The 27741-nt window shown below is 44.8% G+C and overlaps 2 protein-coding genes and 1 long non-coding RNA gene across 6 annotated transcripts; 2 read left to right on the top strand and 1 right to left on the bottom strand.

Moving 5' to 3' along the window:
* The first annotated feature begins 2 nt into the window (after nt 1-2).
* c9h1orf112 (chromosome 9 C1orf112 homolog) lies at nt 3-16556 on the top strand. Its single transcript, XM_048252826.1, has 25 exons — nt 3-283; nt 485-627; nt 746-785; nt 874-962; nt 1255-1359; nt 1664-1804; nt 3373-3535; nt 4520-4604; nt 4775-4913; nt 5571-5654; nt 5785-5849; nt 7548-7696; nt 8454-8583; nt 8848-9034; nt 9523-9605; nt 10181-10232; nt 10823-10912; nt 11167-11352; nt 12248-12364; nt 12658-12753; nt 13534-13647; nt 13781-13885; nt 14503-14583; nt 14926-15138; nt 16272-16556. The coding sequence occupies exons 2-25, from the start codon at nt 538-540 to the stop codon at nt 16488-16490; spliced, it is 2823 nt and encodes a 940-aa protein (XP_048108783.1). The 5' UTR covers nt 3-283; nt 485-537; the 3' UTR covers nt 16491-16556.
* Nucleotides 16557-18042: 1486 nt separating this feature from the next.
* On the bottom strand, nt 18043-27034 carry scyl3 (SCY1-like, kinase-like 3). 4 transcript variants are annotated; one of them, XM_048252827.1, is made up of 14 exons: nt 26741-27034; nt 26248-26564; nt 25875-26060; nt 25566-25679; nt 24642-24698; nt 24336-24438; nt 23886-23997; nt 22974-23051; nt 22643-22782; nt 21175-21356; nt 20912-21083; nt 20061-20228; nt 18560-19335; nt 18043-18211 (listed from the first exon to the last, which is right to left on the bottom strand). In XM_048252827.1, the coding sequence occupies exons 2-14, from the start codon at nt 26446-26448 to the stop codon at nt 18149-18151; spliced, it is 2352 nt and encodes a 783-aa protein (XP_048108784.1). In that variant the 5' UTR covers nt 26449-26564; nt 26741-27034; the 3' UTR covers nt 18043-18148. The 4 variants fall into 4 exon arrangements, with proteins under 4 accessions (XP_048108784.1, XP_048108785.1, XP_048108787.1 ...); XM_048252828.1 differs by having other exon boundaries at nt 26248-26437; XM_048252830.1 differs by having other exon boundaries at nt 26248-26430.
* LOC125300716 lies at nt 19182-20346 on the top strand. Its single transcript, XR_007194601.1, has 2 exons — nt 19182-19311; nt 20002-20346. It is a non-coding gene; the product is annotated as an uncharacterized LOC125300716 (long non-coding RNA).
* Nucleotides 27035-27741: the final 707 nt, after the last annotated feature.

The following is a 27741-nucleotide window of genomic DNA, read 5'->3' as shown; positions in this document are numbered from 1 at the left end:
ATTTAGAACAGACTGTAAACAATTTATGATTAGCTTTGCTTCTGAACAACAAGCAGCATCCATGTCGTAAATATTTCATAAAAACCATGCTTTTATGCGAAAACTAATATTTGTCATTGGACACCTCAAGGACAGTTCCACCTTTTGGAGTCTATTTTCAGCGTGAATGAAAGAAAACTTCGCTTTAGTGATCAGGGCAGCAGCAGATGATGAGTGTTAAAATTACTCTCTTCTTGCCTGACTAACGTTAACAGCTAAATTAACGTGGCCGTGAACAAAATCGGTATGTGTGTCTATTAATGGTGAATTTTATATTTAATTTGAGTAATGGTTGTTTCTAAATTATGCAGTGTGCAGTGCTTAATGTTCGTGGACTAACGTTAGGTAAAATTAGTTTTACTTCCTTAACAGTCTCAACAGTTAACCTAACGCAGCTAACATTCTACAGTTTAGCTGCTAAAAGCTAAAATGCAATCTCTGACAGATTACTGAATGTAACTCGACAACATTCACCTTGAATTCGGGGAGAAAACCACCATGTCGCAAACTACCCTTCTCGAGGAGGTTGAGCAGTGGAGCCCTGACACCTGCAAAAAGGAGCTGAAGACAGTGCTGCCCAAGCTCGTCATATCCTTTCACTGTTAATTACGAAATACATTTGTTGTCAATCACTGTTATACATGTGGTGTTTGGTTGGAAACTGAAGTAGCAGCTTTATAAGGTATCATTCTTTAACTCCTTTTACTCAATTCATTGTCTCACTGATAGTTGGACAGATCACATACGTAAGTATTAACGTTAAATGAATTGCAAGCTGAACTAATACACAATCAATCAGTGACATAGACTGTCCTGTGTAACTTGCATCATTAGGTGTGCTGAGGATAATCATGGACATGTTTCTTCCACATTTACGTCTGTCTGAACTGGAGGAGGAGTGCTTTTCTAAAGTTCTACCAAAGGTGTGTAGGCTCCTGTTGTCTAGGCAGATACATTATAGCCCATTTACAGATGCCCAAATTATAGTAGCCATCCTTGTTTTAACACTCCATACACTATGATATATATATATATATATATCTATATATATATATATATATATATATATATATATATATATATATATATATATATCATATTGTGCATATATATATGTGCACTTCCTTACAAAAATATTATCATCAATATCCTCAAAAAAGGTGTGCAATTGTTAAATGTCACTTTACATCAGAAAATAAGGTATTATGTGTGTAGGTGGTGGGAGTATTTGGTAATTTGATGGATGAAATCTCCAGTCAAGTCAGTGGGCTGTCCAGTCAAAACACAGAGCTGACCGCCTCACTGAGGAATATTCTTCAGGTAAGACCTCTCTGGCTGGCCTGCCTCAGAGAGTGCACTCTATAGTTCCAAATCCAGGACACCCTCTGTGTCAAGCCAAAGCATGTATTTTGCTAAAATGAGCTACAGTGGTGTAGCTATTTAATGCTTTGGTTAAGGCCATGTGGCTGAAATGTTGGCATATTTGGTTTAGACTTGGCTAAAAATAAACTGGTGAAATAAAGATGTGTCCAGTTCTATGAAGATTTGTGTGTGCTACCTTATTACCTTTGGGTAGTTAATTTGGAGGCTCAACTAATTACTTTGTGTGTGTTGGGGTTTACAGGTGATGGTACAGACACTTGAGGCAGTGACTATGTGTGTGAGGCATATGTGTGCTCTGGAAGGTGTTTCCCGTCTGTCCGAAGTGCGCTCTGTCCCCTCCTGTGTCCTCTACCTCCTCAGAAACACTTTCCAGCACTGCAAGGTACCCAAAGCATGACCACTGTTCATGTCTACAGTAGATTTTAGGGTCCTTAATATTACAACCAAATCCACTATCTGTGTTTGTATCATAGGGCGTTTTTTCGACCAACAAAGAACTGCTTCTTGAAGCTTGGTATTATCTAGTAGCCTGACGAGCCAGACATTAAAATGTAGGGTCTGGACACTCACCGTTCGCAGTGCTCAGTCCGAGGGGCGGGATAATCAGTTGTCTTTCAAATTCCCTCTGCACGCAATAGGACAGCGGCAGCGCTATGAGTCCCATGCGTTTCCCACCAGCGGAGCTAGTTGGCTAGTTCAAACATTTGCCAACTTAATAAAAGCTTAACTCGTGTCACACTGTTCGCCAGCAGCAACATCCATCTTATTTGTTTTCAAGTAGCAGGGAATTCAAGCCAAACCATTGCAACTCTGCCATCAATCATTATGTTAAGCCCACCTAACGACTCTATACACGATTTCATTTGCCTGATTAAGTTTAGATTTCTGGAGCTCACAAGCCAACTGAGAGTTGCTAGACTAGCCCTGGCAGCAAATGTAATTCGCTGCCGCTAGGGGCGCGTCTAGATTTCTAGGCTAATTATCTAGTACAGTGTTTCCCAAACTTTTTTTCTGGGGACCAACTCGTGACTGTGGTAGTTAACAAACTAGATCCAAACAGAAAGCTGTTAGCTTTCCTAAGCTATATAAGGTATAAGCTAGGGGTATTACACAACATAAATTGTCACTAGGCTATGCTAGCGACCCAAATAAAATCTCCTACGACCCAGTCTTTGGGAACCAATGATCTAGTGAGCCAGCCGCATTTCCACCTGTTTTGAACAGAACCAAGGATACGTCAACAACAGAGGGTGTTGTGTGCATAATCACTGAACTGTAGACAGGCATGCTCACTCTGGTTCACAGGAAAAAGCAATTATTCTTTGGTGCTTCAAAACCAACTGACCAACCAACATCTTGAGCATGAACCAGAACAGAGGCAATTCTCTGTTAGTGGTAGCGGTATATTTTTTGGTTTTGTAATAGAAGTTGCGATGTTACACTATTACATTATTCATTATGCTGTAATGCTTCACGTCGTGCCTAACATCGGCCGCTCAGCTATTCACACCCACACAAGTCACATTTCACTCATCATGCACACACACACACACACACACATCCATTATGCTGGAATGCTTCACGTCGTGCCGAACATCGTCCCTTAGCTGTTCTAAAGGCACTGAAAAATGGACGGGTTGCGCCACGTACAGTATACTGTACCTGGCAAGATTTCATAAGCACAGCAACAACAACTATAATGATTTATTCATAGATAATCATTCTTCTGCCAAGAATTATGTGTCTTCTATCAGAATAGTTGTGAAGCACTGCTAAGACGCAGTAACTCTAACTTTTGTATCAATTAGTGGCAGTGGCATAATATAGAACGAAAATGCGGTCACCATGAAGGGTTGCATCTGGTTTTACAACGGCATCGTACGCGATTCAGCCAATCTTATGCAAGGGCCTGATATGTCCGTTTTAGAATGTGGTTTATGCCTGTTGCAGGATAGCGAGGTGGTGTACAGTGGACGCCTGTCTTTGGTTGGGGATTTGCTGCAGACACTTTTCAAGGAGGCCTACAGTCTGCAGAAAGGCCTAATAGAGCTACTGGACCACATCAGCCTGCATGAAGCAGCCTCAGATGAAGACGTCTCCGACATTGTTACAGGTATAAAAGAAATCCACTGAAGTGAACAAAGTGCTACTGAAGTGTGCTACTGACTGAGTAGGAAAATGTTGCACTCTGCACTGTTTGACCTGTCGTCGTGATTCTCCCCCTCGCAAACTCTGTTTTTAAAATAATGTGTGATTGAGACATGCCTGCAAAAAGAACATAGACTACACTGAAGGGATGTAATGTTAATTTAAGGAAACTTTTTTCAGGAAGTTGGGTGTGCTTGGTTGTAAAAGATTTACACCTGTTTCAAGAGCCGCAAAGTCAGGGTGCAATGTTGGATTGCTTTGCCTGATGCACAGACTTGGTATAGCGGCATTACACTGCTGTAGTGGTATAGAGCCACAATTGCAATTACAACTGTCAATGCATGTTTGGAGATAATGGTTTTTGTGAAAACAAGTACTAGAAATTTGTCGGTAGGTGGAGCCGACACTAAATTTGATTGAGGCGGCTGCCTCACAATGCTCTATGCAGGAAAAACCCTGAAAAATGAAGAAAGGTCTTCATAAAAATGGCTATAATGTTAAAAATGTTAATTAATGTTCTAACGTGCCTTAGCTATTGGGGCAGCCGTGGCCCGACCAGTGGGCCGCGGCTGAAGTGCCCTTGAGCAAGGCACCTAACCCCTCACAGCTCTCCGAGCGCCGCCGTTGTAGCAGGCAGCTCACTGCGCCGGGATTAGTGTGTGCTTCACCTCACTGTGTGTTCACTGTGTGCTGTTTGTGTTTCACTAATTCACCGAATTTTGTGTTTCACTAATTCACTGATTGGGTTAAATGCAGAGACCAAATTTCCCTCACGGGATCATAAAAGTATATATACTTATTGCCTTCATTAGAGAGTGAGCGGGGTTGATTTTGTGTGTGTGTGTGTGTGTGTGTGTGTATGTGGTGTGTTTTTGTCTCTGTGCAAAAAAAAAAGAGAATAAGTCAGATCTGAGACAAACTTTTGATGAACTTTCGTTTTCCTTCTCAGTGATCCACAGTCTTCTGGAGATTTGCTCCATCATTTCCAGCCTGGACATGGCCTTGCATGCCAATACCTGGAAATTCATTATCAAGTATGTGGTCCATTTGGTGCTTTTATCAGGCATTCACAACACACTGTTTGGACTTATCGCTTTGAAAACAATGACCAATACAGGCCGCTGCAATACTGAAAATAAAAACAGTTTGGTTGGGTTGGGCTGATCATTGTATGCCATTGTCGATCCATCATCACTGATTCCAGGCAAAGTGTGAAATACCAGTCTCTGGTGGAGGAGCACTTGCGTCATGCTGACATCACGTCCTGTTTGTGTGAGGACCTCCAAGGCTCTCTAAACGGCTGCTTGGAACTAGCAGAACAAATCAAACAGGAAGGATTAAAGGTATTAGACATATACCTGTGTGCACATAGCCAGACAAAATAGTAAACATGTACAGTTTACAGTATTGACAGGTATCAAGCACCTGCAGTTAGTACAGTAAGTGCACACAGTGCTGTGTATATGAACATGTGGTCAGCCTCAAGGTATATTGTGGAGGTTGGGTTTTGAAATTTTGCAGACATGAATTGTCTGAAGAAATTGAGGGAGGATTCTTGTGTGTTCATCTTGAAATAGATGACTAAGTGTGACATTGTATATATGACAGGGTTGTGCACAATTCGAATTGCAATTCTGCTTCCTGTTTGCTACCTCAATTGAAATGCAAGTGAACTTCAAGAATTGAATTGGAATTTAAGAGCCTCAATTCAATTCTGGAATTTGTGGTAATTTCATGGGTTTGTGCTAATTTCAAATGGAGTTTGGATCAGTGCTTATCAGTTATGTTCGTCACCTAGTCTGAACCCATGGGAACATTTCCAGACTACACTGAATGCAATAACCCCCCCCCCCCCCCCCCCACCATACACACACACACACACACACACACACACACAGAAATCCCCCTACAGTATCGCAAGCAGTGATAAAGGATGTGTGTGTGATGTATGTTTCCTGTAGTCCAGTAGCACATGACCTAAACTGACTTTCTCTGAACAGGCACAGAGCCCAGAAGTCAAGCTGTTTCAGAGAAGTATGAAGATGTGCCGCTTCTTTGCCAACACTCTGGTCCACTATGTGAAGGTAACCAGTTATTGGCTTCCAGAGAACAATGAAGATCAGGCTGGGAAGCCAGCTATCACATCCTCTTTTGGCAGTTCTCATGGTAACAGGAGTGTGTGTGTGTGTGTGTCTGTGTGTATGTTTGTAACAGGAATTCAAAGACTTTATGGCCGCATCCTGCCCACGGCTTCACCTGCTCTTCCTCCAGATCCACAGGTACCTTCGGTCAAGGGGTTGTCACCTGGGCTGACATCTCTCCAGTGCCCAGGAATATACCTGTTCTAATGGAGACACATGTCCCCATTCAGCCATCTATCTGGTCTTAATGTCAACCACAAGCATCTCTCTCCCACCCTTCTTCACATTAATACCCTTATTATCCCTCCGCACCGGCGATAGCTATGGGCATCATGTTTTGAGGCATCTTGTTTTCGCAATGTCTGTACGTACATCCGTATGTACAGTCTGTCCATCCTGATCACATGAGTGCAATATCTCAAGATCGCGACAAAGGCACATGCTTCAAATTTGGTATGAGTTTGGATGAAGTTTAGGTCTAAGTTTAACAAAAGTCCCATTCTTATGAACACTATATCTCAAGAATGCATTGGGGCACGTGCTTAAAATGTAACACGAATCTTGATTTGGACTGAAAGGTGATCTGATTAGATATCTAAATTAGATTTTTTTTTTACTGTGACCATGAAAGTCTGAGGGCCAGATGTACGTACAATTGGAGAACGTAGCATTATCAGCGTCATGGACAAACCGCAGATTGTGAACGCTGTCAGACCCAAGTTTCCGTCGTATTTATCAAACTAGTGTAAACTGCGCCTTTCTCCGCCCATTTACGAACGTCCACCTATACGAGCCTATACAAGCACAGTTGAATGAAGTTAACTGATGACAACGTTAAAAAGAATCAAACGCGATCGTGAAATTATACCATACATGATAAGATGTCAACAAACAGGGAGATAATGAAAATCAGTAGTTTTACTCAAAGTATTTGTGCACATAGGCTATGGAAAATTGGTCAAATCTAGCAAGTAGGAAAGTTTAAGTGAATGACGTGAAAGTGAAAGTAAGACATTCAAAAGGCCAACGAAAGTTAAGGTTGCTTTTGATAGTACAAATACTTACAAAACGGGTGCTCTAAATAGCGATTCTGTTGTCTTTGAAAGGTTCTCTTATTGACGCTTTGAACTGCAATTTGGATTAACACCTGCTTTTACAAGGCGGAAGTATTTAGGCGCAGAATAGACGTGCGCTTTTCAAAGACGAGCAGTCTTTGTACATACCGCGGAATACATAATTAGGCGCTCTTTACTCTTCCCCTGCCATCTTTTTACGCTAAACTCCCACTTTCCCCTGGATCCTCCCATGAATACATATGCATGACACGAAAAACGCACAGGCAGTTTGCGCTTTTACATCATTGCGGCCTGTTTGTACATACATCGCAATGATTTTACACGCACATTGCAAAACAAATACACATTAAGTGGGCGCAAACGCGTTAGTACATCTGGCCCTCAGTCTTGTGGACGCTATATCTGAAGAATGCCTTGAGCAAAGTGCTTCACATTTTGTACAAATGTTTGCTTGGACTCTAACATGAAATTATGCAATTTTGGAGGTCAAAAATCAAAGGCCACTTCGACTGCATATATTTCCCATTCTTGTGAACACAATACTTTAAGAATGCCCATATGATCCATGAAAATTATCCATACACATATGTAAGCAACTTGTAAGAGATGGGATTTACTGTTGGTAATGCCATTGTGAGAACTACCTCACGATAATACAAGGGCCGTAATACCCCATCCACCCCCACCCCCCTCTCTTTCTTGCTCTCTATCTATCTATCTATCTATCTATCTATCTATCTATCTGTTTCCTTCCATCCAGTAAGTTCCCACCCTGTCTTGGAGCTCCCTCGCTCCCTCCTGCACTAAGTGACGAGTTGAGTGGGGCAGTGCTCGTTGCCATGGATGCGCTCCTGTCCCAGCTCCTCGCCTTCCGACCGTTTGCTGAGAGCCTATTGGCTGAGAACCAGAGTGAGTGCACTGCACCGGCACATTACTGCACTACACTTAGTTGGTGGTGATATGTCACTAGACATTAAGAAATCATGTTCATTTCAAATACTTATATCACTGACAACAGTAGTCCGGCCAGGCTATTGTCATTTAAAAAGTGAAGTTGCAGCCCTCAACTGATGTTGATGTTGTGTTTTGTCATGTCGTGTTGTGTTTTGGCCTCATGCGCCACCCTCCACCTATCTGCTAATCACAAAGTCAGTAGTGTTTCGGCATCCGGGTTGGCAACCTCGAGACGAGGGGGAGGGGATACACTGCTCTACAGTAATTTGCTCTACCCGTTTTGGCCACAATCTTACATATGGTTCCTTTAAAGGTGCAGATTGTAATGTTTTATGCTGAATTCTCTACGTCATCCTCTAGCTGCCTGCATTGCGTGTGCACCCAAAACGTCCAGGGCTCATTCACACTACCGTACTGGCTTTTGTAAATGGGTAACAAACAAAGTGGCACTGAAGAGAGGAGTGTGTTTGATTGACTGCTGAGTTAAAAAAAAAACATTTCTTCAAGATTGAGAACTACACCTTTAATACCTGATGATGGGGATGTACAAATGAGATACACTCATTGTACTAAGACGAGAAAGGAGAGGTTGATGTCAGGACCCTACATCACAGAACATCGCAACAGATTGGAGGTTAGAAACTATTGTTTCTACGACCGATTTAATGTGACACAAATGTGTGTGTGTGTGTGTGTGTGTGTGTGTGATCAGCCTGCAGTGGGGACAGCGCTCTGGCCCACTGCCTGCTGCTGGTCAGTGTGGTGGCACAGCTGTCCTCCCAACCAGATGGAACTCTGCAGCTGTGGTGCGATGGCAGTCGCTTCCCGGAGGACACACTCAGGTGGGACACCACCGACCGCCGTAAAACTGTCAATGTAAAGAGAGCACTGGTACTGGCGGAGGTGTCGTATACTTTTGAAATGTTTGAAAAATTTAGTGTTTCGTTTATGGATTGCGGAAGGGACTGGTTGTTTATTTCCTATGTTGTTTATAGCTTCTCTCTCTCTCTCTCTCTCTCCTGTTCTTTTTTTCTCTCTCCCTCTCCCTCTCCTTCTCATCCTTCATCCCTCTCCCATACCACATCCTCTCCTGTCTCCCCTCCTAGGCTGAGTGTGTTTGATGCGGTGTTCCGAAGCTTCGGTCAGTGCATGCTGGAGCGGGTGTGGCCTGTGCGGTTGCCGGGGGTGATGCTGCGTGGCCAGGCCCAGGGCGACGTGAGCCTGCATCAGCACGTGTGCGTGCAGCTCTGCGCCTGTGTAGCTGTGCTACCAGCCCCACAGCTTCACCCGCTGGTAAGGGAACAGCACTGCACGCAAAAAAATTCACCGGGCACAGAACAATTTCTTGTGTTAACCTGCAAGGTGAATTACTAAATTGAATTGATTATAGTGGAAGTTAATTGTTGCAGCAAACGCAATGCGAACGGAACGCGTCAGTTACGTGCCTGGTGTAGCTTCCCTGTGTAGGGCTGAGCTACACCGAACGAAGCTGCCCGTTCGTTAAGGCGCCTGCTGCAACCATTAGCTTCCACTATAATCAATAAATAGCTACACCTGGCGTGATAGTGGCGCGTACGTTCGAAAAAATAGACCATTCATCTAAAATGGATTTTACGTGTCGCTAATGGAATGCTTCAGTTACGTGCCTGGTGTAGCTCGGCCTCACGAGCCAAGCCTCTCTTGCTTTCCCTTTCTTTAACCTTTTTTTTCCCTTTGCATTTCTCCCCCTCTTCTGTTCTTGTCTCTCTCTCTCCCTCTCTCTCTCCCTCCCTCGTTCTCAGGAGCGCTCCCTGTTGCGGGCTCTGCTGCAGCCTGACGCACAGACAGCGTTGCTGGCCGCAGATGTCTGGTGTTTCTTGGCACGGTGAGTTCCCACCTCTCACTCGCGCTCTCTCTCTCTCTCTCTCCAACCAGCACGCCCAATCTTGCCCAGATTTAGCCGCACGTGCCTCAAGGCTGGCCCTTGGAAAAGGTGTCCCCCTGAAATGGTCACATTTATTTTCACTCTCAAGGGTGCAGCACACAGCTTTTATTGTGTGTGCTTTCAGCAATTTAGCCTTGATTTATGAATAGCCCAGGCTGATTAGCTACTAATAGAGTACTGTGACTCTTAATGAGGTAGGGTGTGACATTACTGTGGCTTTCGAATGAAAAAGCTAGAAAGCCTCAGATGGTCATGCAGAGGCGTAAGCACTGGCGCTCTGCTGTTGCCATAGAGAGGGGATTCAGGATCCCAAGTCTCGTTAGGGTCCATTACAATAGCTGCCTAAGTCACCTCAGAACTTATCAGTGTAGTCAGTATGAAGGGTTACTGCTGGAGTTATCATGGTCGACACAGAAAGATGCAGTTTGCGATTCTGTCAATGTTGATATTTGAGATTGGACAATGGACAGTGTATCACTGTTTGATCAATTCTCATGTATCCCCACCCCAAATAGATATGGAACGGCAGAGTTGTGCCTGCAACACGTGCTTCTTGTGGCCGACCTGGTAAGAGCCATCCACCTCCTCCAGCCTTTCTCTTCTCCTCCTCCTCACCTCCTTTTTTCTCTTCTCCTCCTCTTCCTCACCTCCTTCTTTCAGGGCAGGGGTTGTCCCCGGGCCTCTCGCTGAGGGGACGATTGGTGTCATTGGGTCTGGTGGCTAGAGACAGCTGTCATTATGGCACACCCAAAAAACACCCCTCCTGTGTGGCGATGTTCACTGGTCTCGCTGTGTGTGTGTGTGTGTGTGTGTGTGTGTGTGCGCACGTGTGTGTGTGTGTGTGTGTTTAGGTTAACTGCTTCCTGCATTCACTTTATAGAGTGAAATGGCACCTGTGGCACAGAGATATATTTATGGTGTTTTTCTGTGAACCCCCACACACTTGATATCAGTGCCACCATGATTTGAAGCGGATAGACAGTGTGGGCCCCAGCTTAAAATGGGGAAAATGCCCATCCCCATGCAAGAAACTCACTCACTTACACTCACTCACTCACTCACACTCACACACCAAAGTTATGGATTGGTTGTTTGTTTGTGTGATCTTCTTTCAGTTTGTGTGTGTGTGTGTGACTGTAAACCATGTTTATCTGCAGACAAAGTCATGTCCAGATGAGGCACCCCAGTGGAACCATTTGTCCCTGCTGCTGAGACGTATGCTGTTCCTTATGACTCCTTCACACCAGGTCAGAGTCCAGTTGTGTGTGTGTGTGTGTGTGTGTTCCTGCAACACACGGGGTCAGAGAACACTTGTGTGTTGCAGGAACGTGCGCAGTAATCTCAGGTCCCACTGGGTTTGTGTGTGTGTGTTTTTTGTGTATTGTGTGTGATGTATGGTGTATTTTTTCTGTATATTGTGTTTTGACTTGCAGATATATGTTCTCTGACTGATTTTGTATGGGTTTTTTTTGGGATATAAAATGTGTGTGTGTGTTAACAGATGGAGCTGCTGGAGCGGTTCCCCGTATCTCAGGAGGAGAACATGCGCGTGTGGGGTCACCTGATCCTGCGTTCGCTGGCCCCAGATGTGCGTGCGCGCCTGGAGCAGGGGCTCACCGCCACGGCCGCCTCCGTGGTGTCCGACTGGCAGAAAGACGGCTGCAGACTGGGCAGCCTGGACAGAGTGGTGAGCGTGGAGAATGTCAAGTAAAAGTAAAGTAACGGGTATTTAGCAGACACATTAATGCAAAACGATACAAACTTGCTGTAGCGGGTTCGGGGGTCGACCTCAGGCTGACTTACTGTCACTACCGCTGCTTTACTACGCCAGGGCAGCCGTGGCCTACTGGTTAGCACTCTGGACCTGTAACCGGAGGGTTGCCGGTTCGAACCCCGACCAGTAGGAAGTGCCCTTGAGCAAGGCACCTAACCCCTACTACTCCCCGAGCGCCGCTGTAGCAGATAGCTCACTGCGTCGGGATTAGTGTGTGCTTCACTTCACTGTGTGCTGAGTGTGTTTCACTGATTCACTGATTGGGATAAATGCAGAGACCAAATTTCCCTCACAGGATCAAAAGAGTATATATACTTACGTAAGAATGTGCTGCGTCTATGGCAGGCAGAATGTGTTGCATCTATGGCAGGCAGATAGGCCAAACGGACTTGAAGATCAGACAGGTTATGCTGTCTTTTTACATAATAAACACAAGTCCACAGTTCCAAATGCAAAACCTAAAGCTAAAGAAAACATTGACCAAGCAAGTGCAAGGATGTGGAATAAAAGTGTGTGTGTGTGGCTACAGCCATGAACCCCGTGTGCTACACAAGTAGCCACTTCAGTGGCCGTCATCACAACAATGGCACTTTAGAGTGGCAGTGACGTTGGGCCAGTCGAGGACAGAGTTGTTTCTGTGTTCTTATCGTCAGTGACATTCAAGCATCGAAAAAGGCCTCATGGAGCAACCACTGCCAGCATTGTTTGAGGAAGGACAGAGAGAGGAGTTATTGTGACATCTGGCTGTTATCTGGCTGTTAGCCCATCTGCTTGTCCTTCACGCTGCTTCCCCATGTCCTGTGTGCAGAACCGCGTGCTGTGGGGCCTGAAGGTGGTGGTGAGGGTGGAGGTCCCCGAGGCGGAGTGTGTGTCGGCCGTCCTCACCATCCTCACACAGCTGTGGTCCCGCATGTGCGCCAACCAGGTCAGACACACATATTCCTCTCGATTTCAGTCACACACACACACACACACACACACACACACACACACACACACACACAAAAAACTCATTCTCTGTCAAACAAACCTACATGGGAATCTCATACAGACACAAAAATGCCTCTCCCACAAATACACACACACACACACACACTGGACTCAATCTCTCACATATAAACATGCAGAGGACTTACTTAAGCACTTACTCGTGTCTCTAGTGCACACACACACACACACACACACACATTCCTGATGTGTGATTGACACATGCCACAGGTTCAGAAGCATGGCCCTCTTCAGCAGACTCTGTGTCTGCTCCTTTCCCTCTCGGCCTGCCTGGTCAAGAGTCTGGAGCCACACACCATCTCTCAGGTACGTACTCTCTGCGTACACACACACTCACACACTCATTTGCTATAGACATTGAACACATGAAAGATGCACCAATGATGCATTTAAAGCAGGCATAGAATGGAAAACTGTTTTCACCTGGCTTTGTTGAATAAGCAGAGTTTGGTGCATGGCCACAAACCTACTGTCAACCGGAAACGACACAGATTGAATTTCCCCTGGGGATCAATAAAGTATCTATCTATCTATCTATCTATCTAGATTGTTTCCTACTTCATATGCATATCTAGGACTTTAAAATGGGCACTAACAAAACGGGGGAATCTGAACAATAACTGAGTGTGAGGCGAACACAGACTGTGACACAAACCGTTCCTCACATCACCACCCCTCTGGTTACCAATATTGAGTTGGAGATTCAGGTAGTAGTTGTGAGAGCCTATTGTCAGCGGATATTTGGCTATAGGGTTTTAAATGGTCTTATAAATGGTAAAATACGATCTGAAATGGTAAAATACAATCTGAGCATATTTTTTGACAGACCAAAGTTGCATACCTTCTATGATAACATCAGAAAACGAGCTAAAGTACTCTGTTCATCCATTCTATGTCATCTTTAACAACTCTGAGACGCTGCTTCACAACACGTGCATGGTAGAAACAAATATCCGAAGCAGACTCCACTCACATGCAGTGCTGTGTCTTTTAATATGGATGAGGCACTGTAAGGAGAGGAGACTGGAGCAGAGAGTACTGCATGGGGTTGGTGCCTGTGCAGGTGAACAGAGTGTGCTTTTTCAGGCTGTTTCCTGTGTGAGCGCGCTACTTCCCCTGAAGGCCCTCGATGAAGTCACCCTGGCTGCGCTGGAATTCCTGGCTGCCCTAGGGAGTGTTTTCATCCCCTCGGATGTACAGGTGTGTTTGTGTGTGTGTGTGCGCGCGCACGCTGCCTGACTTTACTCCAGTCAGCTTCAGGCCTTTGTCAGTCTAGACCTCATTCATGTACAGTAATGATCTCTCTATCTCTCTGTGTGTGTGTGTGTCTCAGCCTGTGGTGTTGCCTCGGCTCAGTGCAGTGTTCGGCGCCCTGCTGGCCTCGGACTCCTGGCTCCTCCACCAGCACGCCCTCGAGGCCTTTGGCGTCTTCGCAGAGGTTCGTAAGCCCTCAGTCCGTTCACACGTCTCCCCTCCCCCACCCACCTGACCCCAAAAGTCAGCCCCTCACAAGCTCAGTGAAGGCCTACTGGTCGGTGTGGCTCGCCAGTGTGTCCTTACACTTGTTTTATTCACAGCACTCTCCCACATGATCAATGTTCGGTCTCTAAAGTCCACTCAATAAGGTTTCAGCCTCCTCCAGCACAAAAGGACTGGATGTACCCACATAAGCAGTGTTTCCCACAGAATTGAATTCTATCTGTGGTGGTAGGATTGCAGAATTAACGTGAATGCAACAGTTTTTAGCAAATTAGCGCAGGGTGGTTGGTTATGATGCTAACCAAATTTAAGCACAATTTTAGTACAACCTGGAAAATCATTGTGTGGTGGTCAATGTTGATATTGTGGTGGGCCGCCACAAATAAGTCAATGTATGGGAAACACTGCATAGTATACCTGCAAACACATGCAGTGTTGTCATAGGTGCTGCCACTATCATTGTCACTACAGTCTACAGTGAAAATGTATGTGTAGGTAGGTTTACCTTAGACTATGTGAAGCATGCGTTCAGAGTATCTGCATGGAGTAACTGGTCCTTTCTGATCCCCTGCTCAGGTTACTAATCACGAGGAAGTCATCTCCCAAGGCTTGACTTCAGAGGAGACTAAAACACGAGTGGTCAACTTCCTTAGCAAGGTACCCAAACATTTGTACAACTATCTTGACCTGTTTCATTATTCCTCATTCTCCATTGCCTGGTGTAAATATTGGCAAATCTATTTGTTTTTGTGGTTAAAAAAACATTGTGATGTTTTAGGAGCTGGATACTTCAGATGCATATATCCTCCTTACTGCGTGTGTGTGTGTGTGTATATAATTTTCCACCTACTTGTGTTCCAAGTAGCTTGTCTGAAATCAGCTTGAGCTGTTGATTCGAGTATGGGTTTGTTGTGCTGTTGTGCTCTCTGCTGGTCACATTTGTGTTTGACATGTTGATTGCTTGTGTGTGTTTGTTTGTTGTTTACCACGCGGTCCCAGATGGTGGTGGGGGAGGAACAGACGGAGGCTCGTCTGGAGCGTCTCAGGGCGGAGATCGTGGTGTTGGAAACACACACGCGGGCTCTGGAGAGCGGACAGATGCCACACACACACGCACACCCACAGGGGAGGGGAGAGGAGCAGCTGCAGGACGAACCGTACACACATACTGCCGAGACTGGACAGGAGTCACAAGGAGACGCTACAGTTGAGGTTAGGCTCACTCACTCATAGATGCTTATATAGAGTTTAAAAGTGTAGCCTTGCTCTGTTTGCTCTTTAACTGGCCGAGTTCAGTCATTAGTTGTCCCTTTGGGTTGTAGAAATATGTTACATGTTAGAGTTTGCACACTGCCTGTCACAGTGTGTGACACGCACGTCTCAGGAGCGGCTTGAGGCGCGCTGAAAACGCCTGCATGCTAGAAATCGGACCGGCGCCTATTTTTCACAGGACACGCAAGTGTGTTGGAAGCGTCTCCATTAATAGGCAAAGGGGCCACCACAGCGCAGCGTCAGACACGTTTCTGGTGTGAATAGAGATAGAAACCGCCACGCGGGGGGGGGTGCTGTGGCACAACAGGCTACATCGCTCATGCCATGTACGGGTCAGAGTGCCCACTGGGACCCAGGTTCGAATCCGACCTGCGGTCATTTCCCAATCCCACCCCATCTCTCTCTCCCACTTACTTCCTGTCTCACTATTCACTGTCCTATACAAATAAAGCCAAAAAGCCCAAAACGTATACTTAAAAAAAAAAAAAAAAAGAAAAGAAAGCACCACGCAGCCCTCAGGCCACGCCAGCAGTCTGCTGCAGCCGGCCTAAACCATGTTGCTACATCAGGCTTTACCTAGTCTTGACTGAGTCTACCAAATTAAGGTTGTGAGGGTTTTTTCATAATTATCTGTAATAATACGTTCTGAGCGGTGATGTAGTCTATTTTACTGTAGTGAGTATACTGTGATGTAGTCGAGTTAGCTGTAGTGAGTATACTGTGATGTAGTCTAGTTAGCGTAGTGAGTATACTGTGATGTACTAGTTAGCTGTAGTGGATATACTGTGATGTAGTCTAGTTAGCTGTATTGGGTATATTGTGATCAACCCCAAATGTTAATACATATCCTTGCCTATTTTGAGTGGGTATACTGAGATGGTGATGCTTTTTAAGTGGGTATACTGTGTAGTCCTGCGTATTAAGTAGACTACACCTCTGGTTCTGAGGGGCAAATGGTCAGTGTTCTTTCTTTACTGATATTTCTCTTTATCCATTTATTTGATCATGTTTATTTGTTTTTTTTTTGTTCTTATTGCCTTCCCTTGTGCCCCCCTCCTGTTTTCTGCTCTCAGCCATGCGCGAAGCGGCCTCGCCAGGAGGGGGTGCGCTGGGAGGAGGGAGATGTCCACCTGCAGGCGGCCGAAGGCGCTCTGAGGGCTCTGCAGGCACTAGCCGCCGCGGCCGCCACTAGCGCTCCACACTCCTCACCGCCCCAGTGGGTGCTGACCCGCCTGCAGGAGCTCCAAACGCTCATCACGCACATCAGCAAGCAAACGGAAGAGGTCACCTAACACACACACACACACACACACACACACACCAAGTCACCTATCACAGACCCCATGCACACACGCACACACACACACACACACACACACACACACACACACACACACACATAAGCACGTAGCAGTAACACTGACCACAACTCACTAATACACACACAGACACGGACATGGACACCAAACAAAGTAGTCACCTGCTACTGACCAAAATCATCCATGGATAATGTGTGAGCCAAACAATGCAGTCTCCCAGTGCTGCTGCCACATGCCAGACATCAGTATAAAAGGACCCAAATTTGAACTGTTTTTTACACACCCACTAAAGTGGAAGCTGCCGTCACCTACAGCCAGTCATGTGTCAACACACCCACGCCAATCTCTGGTTTTAACAGCTTTCACACGAGTTTCCACCACAACATACAGACCTCAGTCTGGGTAAAGGCTTTAACAAATGGGATTTTACTGAACAAAACATACAGACCTTTGGTTAAGTTATCATATATCATTTTGTGATGCCATGTCTTCACAGTTGTGGAGACAAATTCTATTAAATGTGGAAAGGGATTAACTTTTGATTTCTGTTCAGATGTTAATAAAACTTTATACCGTGATGACCGGTTTCATTCACATTTCTATCTAATGCAAATATGATACGGAATGGGACGACTTTCTGAGCAGAGTTGTTTTACCACCAGATGTGGTGTAGTCCCATTTACTTCCGATATGAACCAATTAAAAGGCTAATTTTAACCAACATTAAACTCTAAAGTACTTGGCTGTTTTAACAAGACCATAGTGTCTCTGCGTAGAAAGTGTTATATTGGTCTGAGAGTGAGAAATGGGCTAACTGTTCTGGCGTGTGACGCGCCTCTCCCCAGACTTTACAAGCGTCTGCAACTTGGACTGCAGATTGGTAAGAACACACACGCAACCCAACTGGGTGAGATACCATAAAACTATTTATTTCCACATCATCCCACCCCAAAATACAAATAAATTATATAATGTCCATCTCTGATTTCGCACACTCGCACACATACACCCTCTCACACACACACACACACCATCTTCTCACCCCGTATCCAGCAAACCTGATACACGAATGCTTGATAAAACTCCTGTAATCTCTTGCAGTGTGTGGACGCTGTAGTCCTGGCTCCTAAGGCTCTCTTTCACGGCTTGAACTCAGGGTTTCATGGCACAACAAAAGCAGGGCATCCAGTTGTCTGTCCAGGAACTGGACAGCCCGTCAGGTCCTCCGTCAGGTCCTCTCTCCAAGGACATCTGTCCCGATTCTTTGTGGATTCAGTTCCTACAGCGATTATTTTTTTTGGCAGATGTTCTTTAAAACAGTTCTAATGGAGGTCAGATTGGCTGACACAGAGCTACAACAACAAAATATCCATTCCATGAGCACTCCCCCCTCCCCCCAAAAAAAAGGCTAGACACATTCGCAGTTGAACAGTTGAAGAAAAAGAGTTCTCAGAAACTAAAAATCATGTCTTTTCACACTTGATTGTAACGGTCCTAGGTTCATCATAAGCGAGGAGTAAGGTGACCCCCTCTTCCCCCAGCTCTCCGATTGCAGCTGAAGGGCAGGCCTCTCTCCACTGCCTCTCTCTCCCCATCTCCTGTATGGCTTTGCCCTAGAGGTTCACAGTTCATCACCAGGCATTCTCGTCCTCCCAGTTGAGGTCATCACCGTCTCCCCAGCCCCCAGCGTCCGCCTGCAAGACGACACAAAAGATATGACTCCATCCTCTCCTCTTACCTCAAAAGCTGCTCAAATCTCACTGTCTGCAAGAACTGACTGAACAGTAAATTACATTTTTGAGGAATGGACACCATTATTTTGTAGTCTTCTTTGTCTTTTTTTTTTTTTAATCCTGCATTAGGCAGCAACTGTTAAGTGATGGTACAAAATATGTGTGCACTGAGTGAAGTCATTTATTCTAGCTGTTCCTGTAAAATACCCATACACCCCTACTTCACCTTAACCCTCAGCGGCAGTGCACCTTCTAAGATATGTAAATCTGTAACTCAAAGTACAAACAAGGTTACAGGCTAAAGCTTACCTCACTTATGTCTTCCGCAGCAAATTTGGCAGTGAGCGACATGTCGTTGGCGAACAGATTTGTGTCTAGAAGGTCAGACACAGCTAGCGAGGTGTCTACAGTCAAACCGTGAGCTGCATTCCCCAGGCCTGCAGGGGGCGGCAGCAGGGAGGTTGATGTGGACGACAGCTTAATGTCTGGCTCCATGTCAGCGAAGAAGTCCAGCTCTGGGTCGTTTCCTGGCTTCTTCTTCACCATGATGGTGAATTCTTCACCCAGCTCACCAATGCTGCTGCCACCCTTTGGCTTCCGAGTGTCAGTGACTGCTTTGGCTTTAGGCTCGGACACTTTCGCAGGGGTTTCACCTGCCTGCTCCCAGCTACTATCCCACGATGCATCTCTGCTGGGCAACAGTGGCGCCGCCCTGATGGCAGAGCCCAGCTTCAGTGCTTTGGAGCCCTTGCCAGTCTCTGACTGTTGGCTGTTGCCAGCTGCCTCCCTTGGCACTGGCAAAGGTGTGGTGGGCGACTGGTCTGATGTCACTTCCTCTTCCTCAAAGTCATCCCAGGGCTCCTCCTCTTCCTGCCCTCTCCCGATTGGCTCCTCCGGGCTGTCAGCCGCAACTTGGATCTGGATGTGCGCCGGCTGATTGGGCTTCCTCTCCGCCTCATCCGTGTCGCTCCAGTCAGGCCAGGCCTCCGGTGACCCGTCCGACCCTCCTGCCCTCTCCGGCACCTTCTCTCTCTCCTTCAGCTCGCCGTACCCATTCAGAGGTAAAGCCATCGCTCTGCTAAGAGCTGCACACACAAAAGAAAAACACATTCTCACGGTTAGCCCCGAATGCTGTGTGGCTCATTCACGGCGCCCTCTAATGAGCTCCAATGATTTTACCTTACAACCCAACATAATCAAGACGTACTACAGGAGATACAAACCAGTGATTGCATTTAAGTTAAAATTAAAAGCTCAGATGTGTCCTGAGGATGCATTACTAACTGGGTCATTCTATGAAACGGGCCTTTTCCACTATCCAATTTTCAAAATGTCTTCAAAAGTAAACTTCTTTTCAATTTATCCACAGCAGTTAAGACATGATCACATCACCCTTCAAAAATCTTAAGTCTAATGTCATCAAGAAAATATATTTAATTCTGAAAATAAAAGTTTGATAAGAATATAACATTTACATGGGGATATTTTAGATGTAAATGTCATGTTGGTCACCGGACACATGATGATGTCCATGCACCTGTGCCTGAAAATGCCTATGCCTAAAAATAGTGTGAAACTCACACACTTTGGCTCAAGTTTGTGCCTTATGCATTCTCATCAGATGTTGTGGACGCAAATGCCACCCATTTCATAGAATGACCCAACTACACAACAACATTAAGAGATTCCATTTCTGCAATGACTATAATATTTGATCTACTGCAGCTAAACAAACATCTGTCTCATCCCAGGTGGTTCTTCCAGTCTCATCGGTGGAGGACAGGTGTACGTGATGGGCTGACACAAATACCTGGCTGGGGTGCAGGAAGAAGTTTGGAGTCTCTGGTGGCCGGGAAGGAGCTCATATCCTGCATGAGCACACCTCCTACCGGGGAGCCGTGTTTGGGGAAGAGGCCGGCCACCTTGGAGGGCTGGGAGCGCTGCGGCATCACTGGAGCCACGATGTGTACCGGAGAGGCTGCGGACAGGAAGACACATGCCATGACACACACACACACACACACACACACACACACACACACTAGCAGCTAATCGGCCTTTTCACACCGAAACCAATAAAAGCTTTTGGACAGTAAGCAAGAATGATGAATGTGTTTCCATTGCAAACCCAATTCCTGATGTTAATGTAATGGATCACATATCCAGCCGAAAACTTAAAGTATTGAGAATTGTTTGTATTGTTTAGTTGTAGAGATGCACCGATTTTAGGGCCGATAACCAATATTTATTGGTTTGTTGTGGCCGATACCGATACGATAACCGATAATATTACTCTTGAAAAAAATTTGTGAAAAGAATTGAAATTGAATTGGGGACAGCATTTAATAAGCATAATTTAATTAGTAAAACCAATGATGGACAGAACTCATAATAGTCCTCAATGGTACAGCAGTCAACAAAATAGCCTAGGCCTATGTGTGGCTCCTTTAAGTGAACCTGACGTCAGTGAGTAAACGCTCAACGCAGATAAACAGATCTTGTTAGAATGGTGAAATACATCCACACCGCTGACATTATATGGCTGGAATTCTGTTATCGGAACAATAATAATATTTTCATTTTTTCACTTATCGGCCAATAATATATCGGCTGCCGATATATTGTGCATCCCTATTTTGTTGTATTCAAAATGTTGCTCACTCTCAGGGGTGACCTCTGTGGACTTGCTGAAATTGGGCGTACTCCGTTTGAACACCTTGGTCCTTTCCCCTCCCACCACCACCTGTGCGCCTAGCAGCGGGACCAGAACTGCCAGGCTCTGTAGCGTCATGGCAACCAACGAGTCGTTGGTGTCTCTCATTCCCAGCAAAACCTGGAACACAGAACATAAAAGGAGTCATTCTGAGGACACATGTTAGGACCCCTGGATTATAATTCGGGAGGGAAGGGGAAGGGGGGTGTACCTGAGGTAGGATGTGGTTCTTGAGCTCGTCGTGGGAAAAGTAGGGAGCGTAGATGTGGATGTGTGAGAGCAGCACCATCCTAACATGTTCCTCGTTGACCTTGAACAACTTCAGCAGCTGAGGAACCACGTGCTTCTTGTACAGAGCCTCTAACAGCAGACTCTCTTCACTATCTACAGAATCTAATCACAAACACAGGATGACTGAGTGTGTGTGTGCTAGTTCCTGGCACCTCATACAGTTGTTAGAGAGAGCATACTACAGACAGACAGATAGACACTTTATTGATCCCCAAGGGGAAATATAAGGATGCCTAAAAGGTAAAACATGCAAGTATGAGCTAGATATATTTGAAAATACATACAGTAACTCCCCTCATATTGGCCACATTGTGTATAAGCCACATGGCAGTGTTTGAAACAAATAATAATAAAACAAAATGTGTCATGTATTCATGTCTAACTGCAGTACCCAGTAACCCTGAATCAGATCATGTTTAATCAATAAGAATATACAGCCCATCTTTGCATATTCACCCCATAGCTGAAGAAATTTAGCAAAATCGATGTATAAACCTTGGTTAAAGGTACACTATGCAGGTTTAGGTATTTTTGGTGACTGTAGAGCTCCCTCTAGAGTTGCAATAAATTTAAAGTAAAATTTATATTTTACTCTGCTGTTGTAAATAGCAAACTTCTTGTGACTTATCCCCCCTGTACACAATTAAAATGCTTTTGTTGTGGAGGTGAAGCATACGCCTATGCTGTATAGCTACGCTAGGTGAACGACTCGCCTATACAAGTTCGTTTACCATCAAGTTGGCTTAATCAAGGTGAAAATCTTGCATAGTGTATGTTAAAGGAGTTCGGTCTAATACAGAACTACTGAGGTGCCTGAGCCCGGGGAAGGCCTGGCTGACACGCTACATGCTACGAGTGCTACGCTCACTTGATTGCCCTGTGCTAAACAAACGCATGTAGACAAATGTTGACGTTGAAATCCCAAAGTGGTCCATTTATTCCAAAACAGCACATTGCCCATAGCAGTTCCCATCAGTGTAGCAATACAAGCGCCGCACGCAAACGGTCAAAAACCCTTTGCCCTTACGGGTCAAACACCTGCCAACAACATTGTAAATACTACCTTTATACCTGAGACATGCGCCACCCAGACAAAAGCAATTATACCCTGAATACAGCATTTGGCTCTTACAGTGTACCCTAAATACGCAGCAAATTACTGTAATCAAATCTCATTTTAGTATGTCATTTCATTTTTCAATCTACTTTGAGCAGATTTTGAGCTTTGTTGTACATCGTTTGATCAGGTGTCTAATCTGTCTGTTATATGTTTGTTTTAAGAATTACATTAAGGATTATAAGGCTTACCAGTCAGGTCAGGGTGGAGGGGAAGTGTGTGTGTGTGTGTGTGTGTGTGTGTGTGTGTGTGTGTGTGTGTGCGTGCGTACCTCTCTTGGGTCGCAGCAGATGTGGCAGGAAGCTCTTGACAGCGGTGGGCTCAGCAAACACCAGAGAGTTCAGAAGCTGCGGAACCAAACGCGACGCCAGCAACTCCTGAGGGAGACTCTGGACACGGTCCAGTAGGAACCTGAGCACACAGGCACGCGTTAATACACAGGTCCAGATACACACAAAAGAAAGGGATGCTAATATTTGTAAGTTGCTGTCAATTCTATTGCCAGTGATACAAGCTAAACATATCTTTGTTGTCTGGCTGTCGAAGTACACTGACTGGTTTGGTCCAGGTCGGTGCTCTCACACACACACTCACTCACTCACTTGAAAAACTCATTTTTCTCTTCTTCAGTTTTCAATGTCAGGCTCTTCAAAAAATTCATGATCTCCAGGAAGTCATTCCTGCCAAAGAAAAGCTCATTTTTATCAGCTTATCCAAAGTGGCTTCTCTGATTTTTTCAAAATCTCAAATGAGAAAGCTAAATGGCATCTATTTAATACATCAAAGCGATAATTCCCACATGCACACAAAATGGATGTGTTATTGTCTGGCTAGAGAGAGGTGTTCATGATTCATAAAACCTGACAGACATTACCATACTAAAGATGACAAACACACAGACTTTCTCAACCTATTAGCTTGGTTACATTCTTGACCTGCATGTTCCAGGGCCTTAACCATATCATTAATTTAAAGAAAGATTTTTTATTTGTTTACACCACATTGAAAAATGCATATGTATATAACTATTAATGCACTGAAGCAATGCGCAGATAGCCAAAAAACATCAATAAGTATATATACTCTTTTGATCTCGTGAGGGAAATTTGGTCTCTGCATTTATCCCAATTCGTGAATTAGTGAAACACACTCAGCACACAGTGAGGTGAAGCACACACTAATCCCGGCGCAGTGAGCTGCCTGCAACAACAGCGGCACTCGGGGAGCAGTGCCTTGCTCAAGGGCACTTCAGCCGTTCCCACTGGTCGGGGCTCGAACCGGCAACCGTAACTGAAGCGTTCCATTCGCGTTGCGTCTGCTGCAACAATTAGCTTCCATTATAATCAATGGAAGTAGCTACACCAGACGTGAAAGTGGGGCGTACGTTCGAAAAAAATAGACCATTCATCTAAAATGGATTTTACGCGTCGCGAACGGAACGCTTCAGTTACGCGCCTGGTGTAGCTCATACATAATTAAGAGAGTAAATGGTGACACAGGTGAGTGAGGCGCACCTGAAAAACTCATGAGTCAGCAACGAGCTGAGAGGTGGACGCTGCTCTGGGTTAGAGGACAACAGGCTGGCCTGCAGCGTGGACTTGAGGCTCGCGGACAGCTCCTGAGAGACTGGGTTGCAAAGACAAGAGACAAAAGAGACAACAGGCAAACATGGACGAGTCAGGGGACAGGAAAAGCGCAAATGGTTTTAAGACAGCGAGACAGAAAAAAAAACATTTAATGAAACATCTGACTTTTGACAAAGAAACTAGATCAAAAAGGGGTCATTCTTGCTTGAACACTAAAACAGAGTGGAGTAGATACTCAGCTCAGGTAAAAAATAGTTGCTTTATTCTTACAGGAACTTCTCAGTAGGAAGGGAAACAATTATATCAGTGTGTATGACGTTATCAGTAGGTAAGCAGGGGTGGCTCTGATCCTGGCGAGTTGGAGCTTAGTGGACTCACCATAGCCAGTGAGCAGCGGCAGTAAGGTCTCCAGCATTGCCCCAAAAGAGAAGGAATCACGGGAATGAGCGTACTGGTCCGGCAGCACCTTGAAACCTTCCACCTTAAGGAGACAACCACGAAATTAACCATAACATACTAGGCCTATACAAAAACATAAGTTAAGCATAAGTGATGCTAAATAAGGGGCTAGATGGCTACTGCAATAACATACACTGTACCTGTCCTAAGCAATATTGGTCAAACTATTTAGCTTTATGTAGTGGAATGCATCTACAAACTACCAAATTTTAAGACCAAAGTTACCTTCTCCTCAGGGGGAACAACAGTGTTCTCTCTCACCGTCTGGATGCTGCCAAGAAACTGAGGAGGCAGATATAGAAACTATATTAAAAAATTGCCATTAACTTCAACTTCTCAGGTCAAGTTGCTGTGCTACGGCCTCCACCAAAAATCAGAGGCTGGCTGAGGAAATTTGGGCTAACTGGAGCCTACATACATAGAACCTATTCTTAATAAAAAAAAAAAAACCTTCTCAGTGATTCCTGGCATGATGGCTTTCAGCCAGTCTTTCACCTTAAGCCAAATAAGACACCATTGGGATCTTGAGCAAGTTCACATTACGGTCTCACAAACTTCATGAAAGATCACATGTATGGCAAGGCTCAACATTAACTTTTAAGTATTTAGCCTCCCATGCATGCACAAAGTTTTTTCTCTGGGGTTGACCTTCAAGCTCAGAGTCCTCCTCATTTTCACTTAATTTTGCACTTTAACGTTAGTATTGCTTACAGATGAAGTCTGATTAGTTTTGATGCCAAATCGAAATAATTGAACATGTTTTGTTATATTAATCTGTTTTGCCATTGAAAAATGCATTTCTGTATCACCACCCTGTGCATGTGGAAAATATAACAATTATGTCTGAGAGCAGGGACGTAGTAGGCAATTGACTCAACAGGACCTAAGAACAGATTCATTTTATATGTGCAGTGTTTCCCACAGAATTGAATTCTATTTGTGGTGGTAGGTTTGCAGAATTAACTTGAATGCAACAGTTTTTAACAAATTAGCACAGTGTGGTTATGATGCTATCAGCTTTAAGTACAATTTAGTACAACCTGGAAAATCATTGTGTGGTGGTCAATGTTGATATTGTGGTGGGCCGCCACAAATAAGTCAATGTATGGCAAACACTGATGTGGATGGACACTGAGGACATGCTCAAACCTCTGGTGTGGCCTCAGAGAACTTGCACACCGTCTCCATGCCTCCCAACTTCCAATGGCCATCCTCGCTCACAAACACAGAGGACACACACACATTGTTGTGGCTCGACTTGCCCTGGAGGGAAACAAGCACATGTCGAACTTTACATGCAAGACCTAGTAGTGGTACACGGGTTGTCTGTGAGTGACTGCACTGAGCTGTCCAAGAGATTTGAGCCCTTTCCAGGCACTAACAACAGCACTTAAAGATGGAAACCACTCCCTCTATATGTGTATGTGCGTGTGGGTCAGCCACAGAGTGAAGGGTTACCCGGTCGTGCAGGAACACCAGTGCCTGCAGCAGGTCAAAGATGCCTGCGCAGACCTCCTCTGGGCTCAGCTCTTCCAGCAGCAGCTCCAGGGGCTGCACACGCTCCGTCACCAGGTGGACACCACCGTCCTGCACCGAACACGACAGGAAGCGCAAAAGACACGGGTGCCGTAACGTCTTCAGGTGCTGCACAGAAAGAAAAAATCATTAGGGTCATATCAAGACAGAAGTGAGATTTTGTTTTGATGTTTATGACAACAAGGGACATTTGAAAACTTTCACTTTCACAAGCTGCTTGAAGCAGCCCTCTCTCCCTATCCGTGTGTAATGGTTGTAACAGTATGTAAGAGGCTCCTCTGCCCAAGTCCAATACCTTGGCAGCTTTTTTCACTTTGTCTTCGTTGCCTTGTTTATGAACGAACACTGAGGCGGGCTTGCCGTCCTGGAGCAAGGCGGAGTACATGGTGAGTCCGGAGGGAAACGTCAGCAACGGCTCCTCGAGCACCACGCTCCGCAGGGCACTATTTTCTGCACCCATGGCTAGCCAAGAGAAAGACTGCGGTCTGTCAGACATAGTTGGTATGACGTCGGGTTAGACACCATGTCAATACCTTCTCTGAGAAGACTTTTTTCATATCTATAAAAACAATGACTCGCAGACCGTCACATTGAAGAGGGGTGTGTTGCTAGCTACCACATGAACAGGGAAGAGAAACCTAGCGTTAGACACGTAGAGTATGGAACGAGTCATATCAATAACACATCCTTTACAAACGTAACATTGTGTCAGACAGACCAATTGTATATTCTAATGATACTGATGAATGCTAATTGTATTGTGGCATGAGCGATAACAAATGAATTACCTGTTAAACGTTGTCACTTGGCAAGGAAGGGTAGGCTAATGCTGGCTAGCACAGCTAGCTAGCTTGTTATCCCTGCAATTGCAACATTGTTGGGTAGGCTAACACGGTCGATGTCCAAGCTTGAGAGTCATTGACTCACGGCATTTACGTTTTCGTTTTTATGAATTCATCCATTGCAACCACGATCAACTGTCTCGCTTTATTTTTTTCAGTCGTCTTTGGCAAATTAACTCAAATCATGAAAGTGGTCACGCACGATGTTCTTCTTCCTGCGCCCTAACTGTAAACACCGGTTCTTCCTGTTCAGGGATTGGATGTGTCCATTTAAAACACTGAAAAACACAGGGTATTTGTAGACCGTGGAGCATACCTTCCTGTCCACTTTTCCATATAATGTGGATTTATTTATTTTATGAATAGGGAACTAACATTATAAAATCACAACAGCTTTAACAGTCGGTGAATAAAACGGTTACATCACAAAAATCAGGTATGCTGAAAAATATGAATGTCTCTCACTAACTCTCATGGTCTGAACCATAGTGGTGTGAGGCAACGCAGGTAAAGCATAGTATAGACATTCTCTGATAGTAAGCAAGATACGGTAAAGGATAGATAGCTAGATAGATAGATAGTTTATAAAGTCAAACCAGGATCTTTGGTATAAATGATACTAACTAGACCATTCAGTCTAGACTAGACCATTATTTTATTTAACCAAAAAAATCACTGGTAGGCCTATTTGACATTTCAATGTCTTTTTTATTAGGCCTAGCCTAGGCTACTTTGTGCAGTTGCAATTTCAACTCTTCAATTTCAATAAATTTCAATTATTATTATTATTATGCTATTGTCGTTGTTGTTGTCGTTGTTGTTATTTACGTCTCTATTTTTGGCGATTTCATTTTTAATCCAGGTAGGTTCATTTGTAATCCAGCTAGGCACTTACAACTACTACACTAGGCTATAGGCCTACCACTTTGGTTGTGTCTGGTTGTGTT

This window comes from Alosa alosa, chromosome 9 (genome assembly GCF_017589495.1).
Source record: "Alosa alosa isolate M-15738 ecotype Scorff River chromosome 9, AALO_Geno_1.1, whole genome shotgun sequence".
NCBI lineage: Eukaryota > Metazoa > Chordata > Actinopteri > Clupeiformes > Clupeidae > Alosa > Alosa alosa.
Note: the sequence above shows the minus strand (reverse complement) of the source record. Positions and strands in the feature narration are given on the sequence as shown.

Coding starts and splice junctions, on each gene's coding strand:
- c9h1orf112 (XM_048252826.1), top strand. CDS start 538: ATGTCGCAAACTACCCTTCTCGAGGAGGTTGAGCAGTGGAGCCCTGAC. Junction 3,536..4,519: donor CGTCTCCGACATTGTTACAG/GTATAAAAGAAA, acceptor TTTCCTTCTCAG/TGATCCACAGTCTTCTGGAG. Junction 10,233..10,822: donor TGCTTCTTGTGGCCGACCTG/GTAAGAGCCATC, acceptor GTTTATCTGCAG/ACAAAGTCATGTCCAGATGA.
- scyl3 (XM_048252827.1), bottom strand. CDS start 26,448: ATGTCTGACAGACCGCAGTCTTTCTCTTGGCTAGCCATGGGTGCAGAA. Junction 22,783..22,973: donor GAGAAAAATGAGTTTTTCAA/GTGAGTGAGTGA, acceptor CTGTGTGCTCAG/GTTCCTACTGGACCGTGTCC. Junction 21,084..21,174: donor AGAACCACATCCTACCTCAG/GTACACCCCCCT, acceptor TCTGTGTTCCAG/GTTTTGCTGGGAATGAGAGA.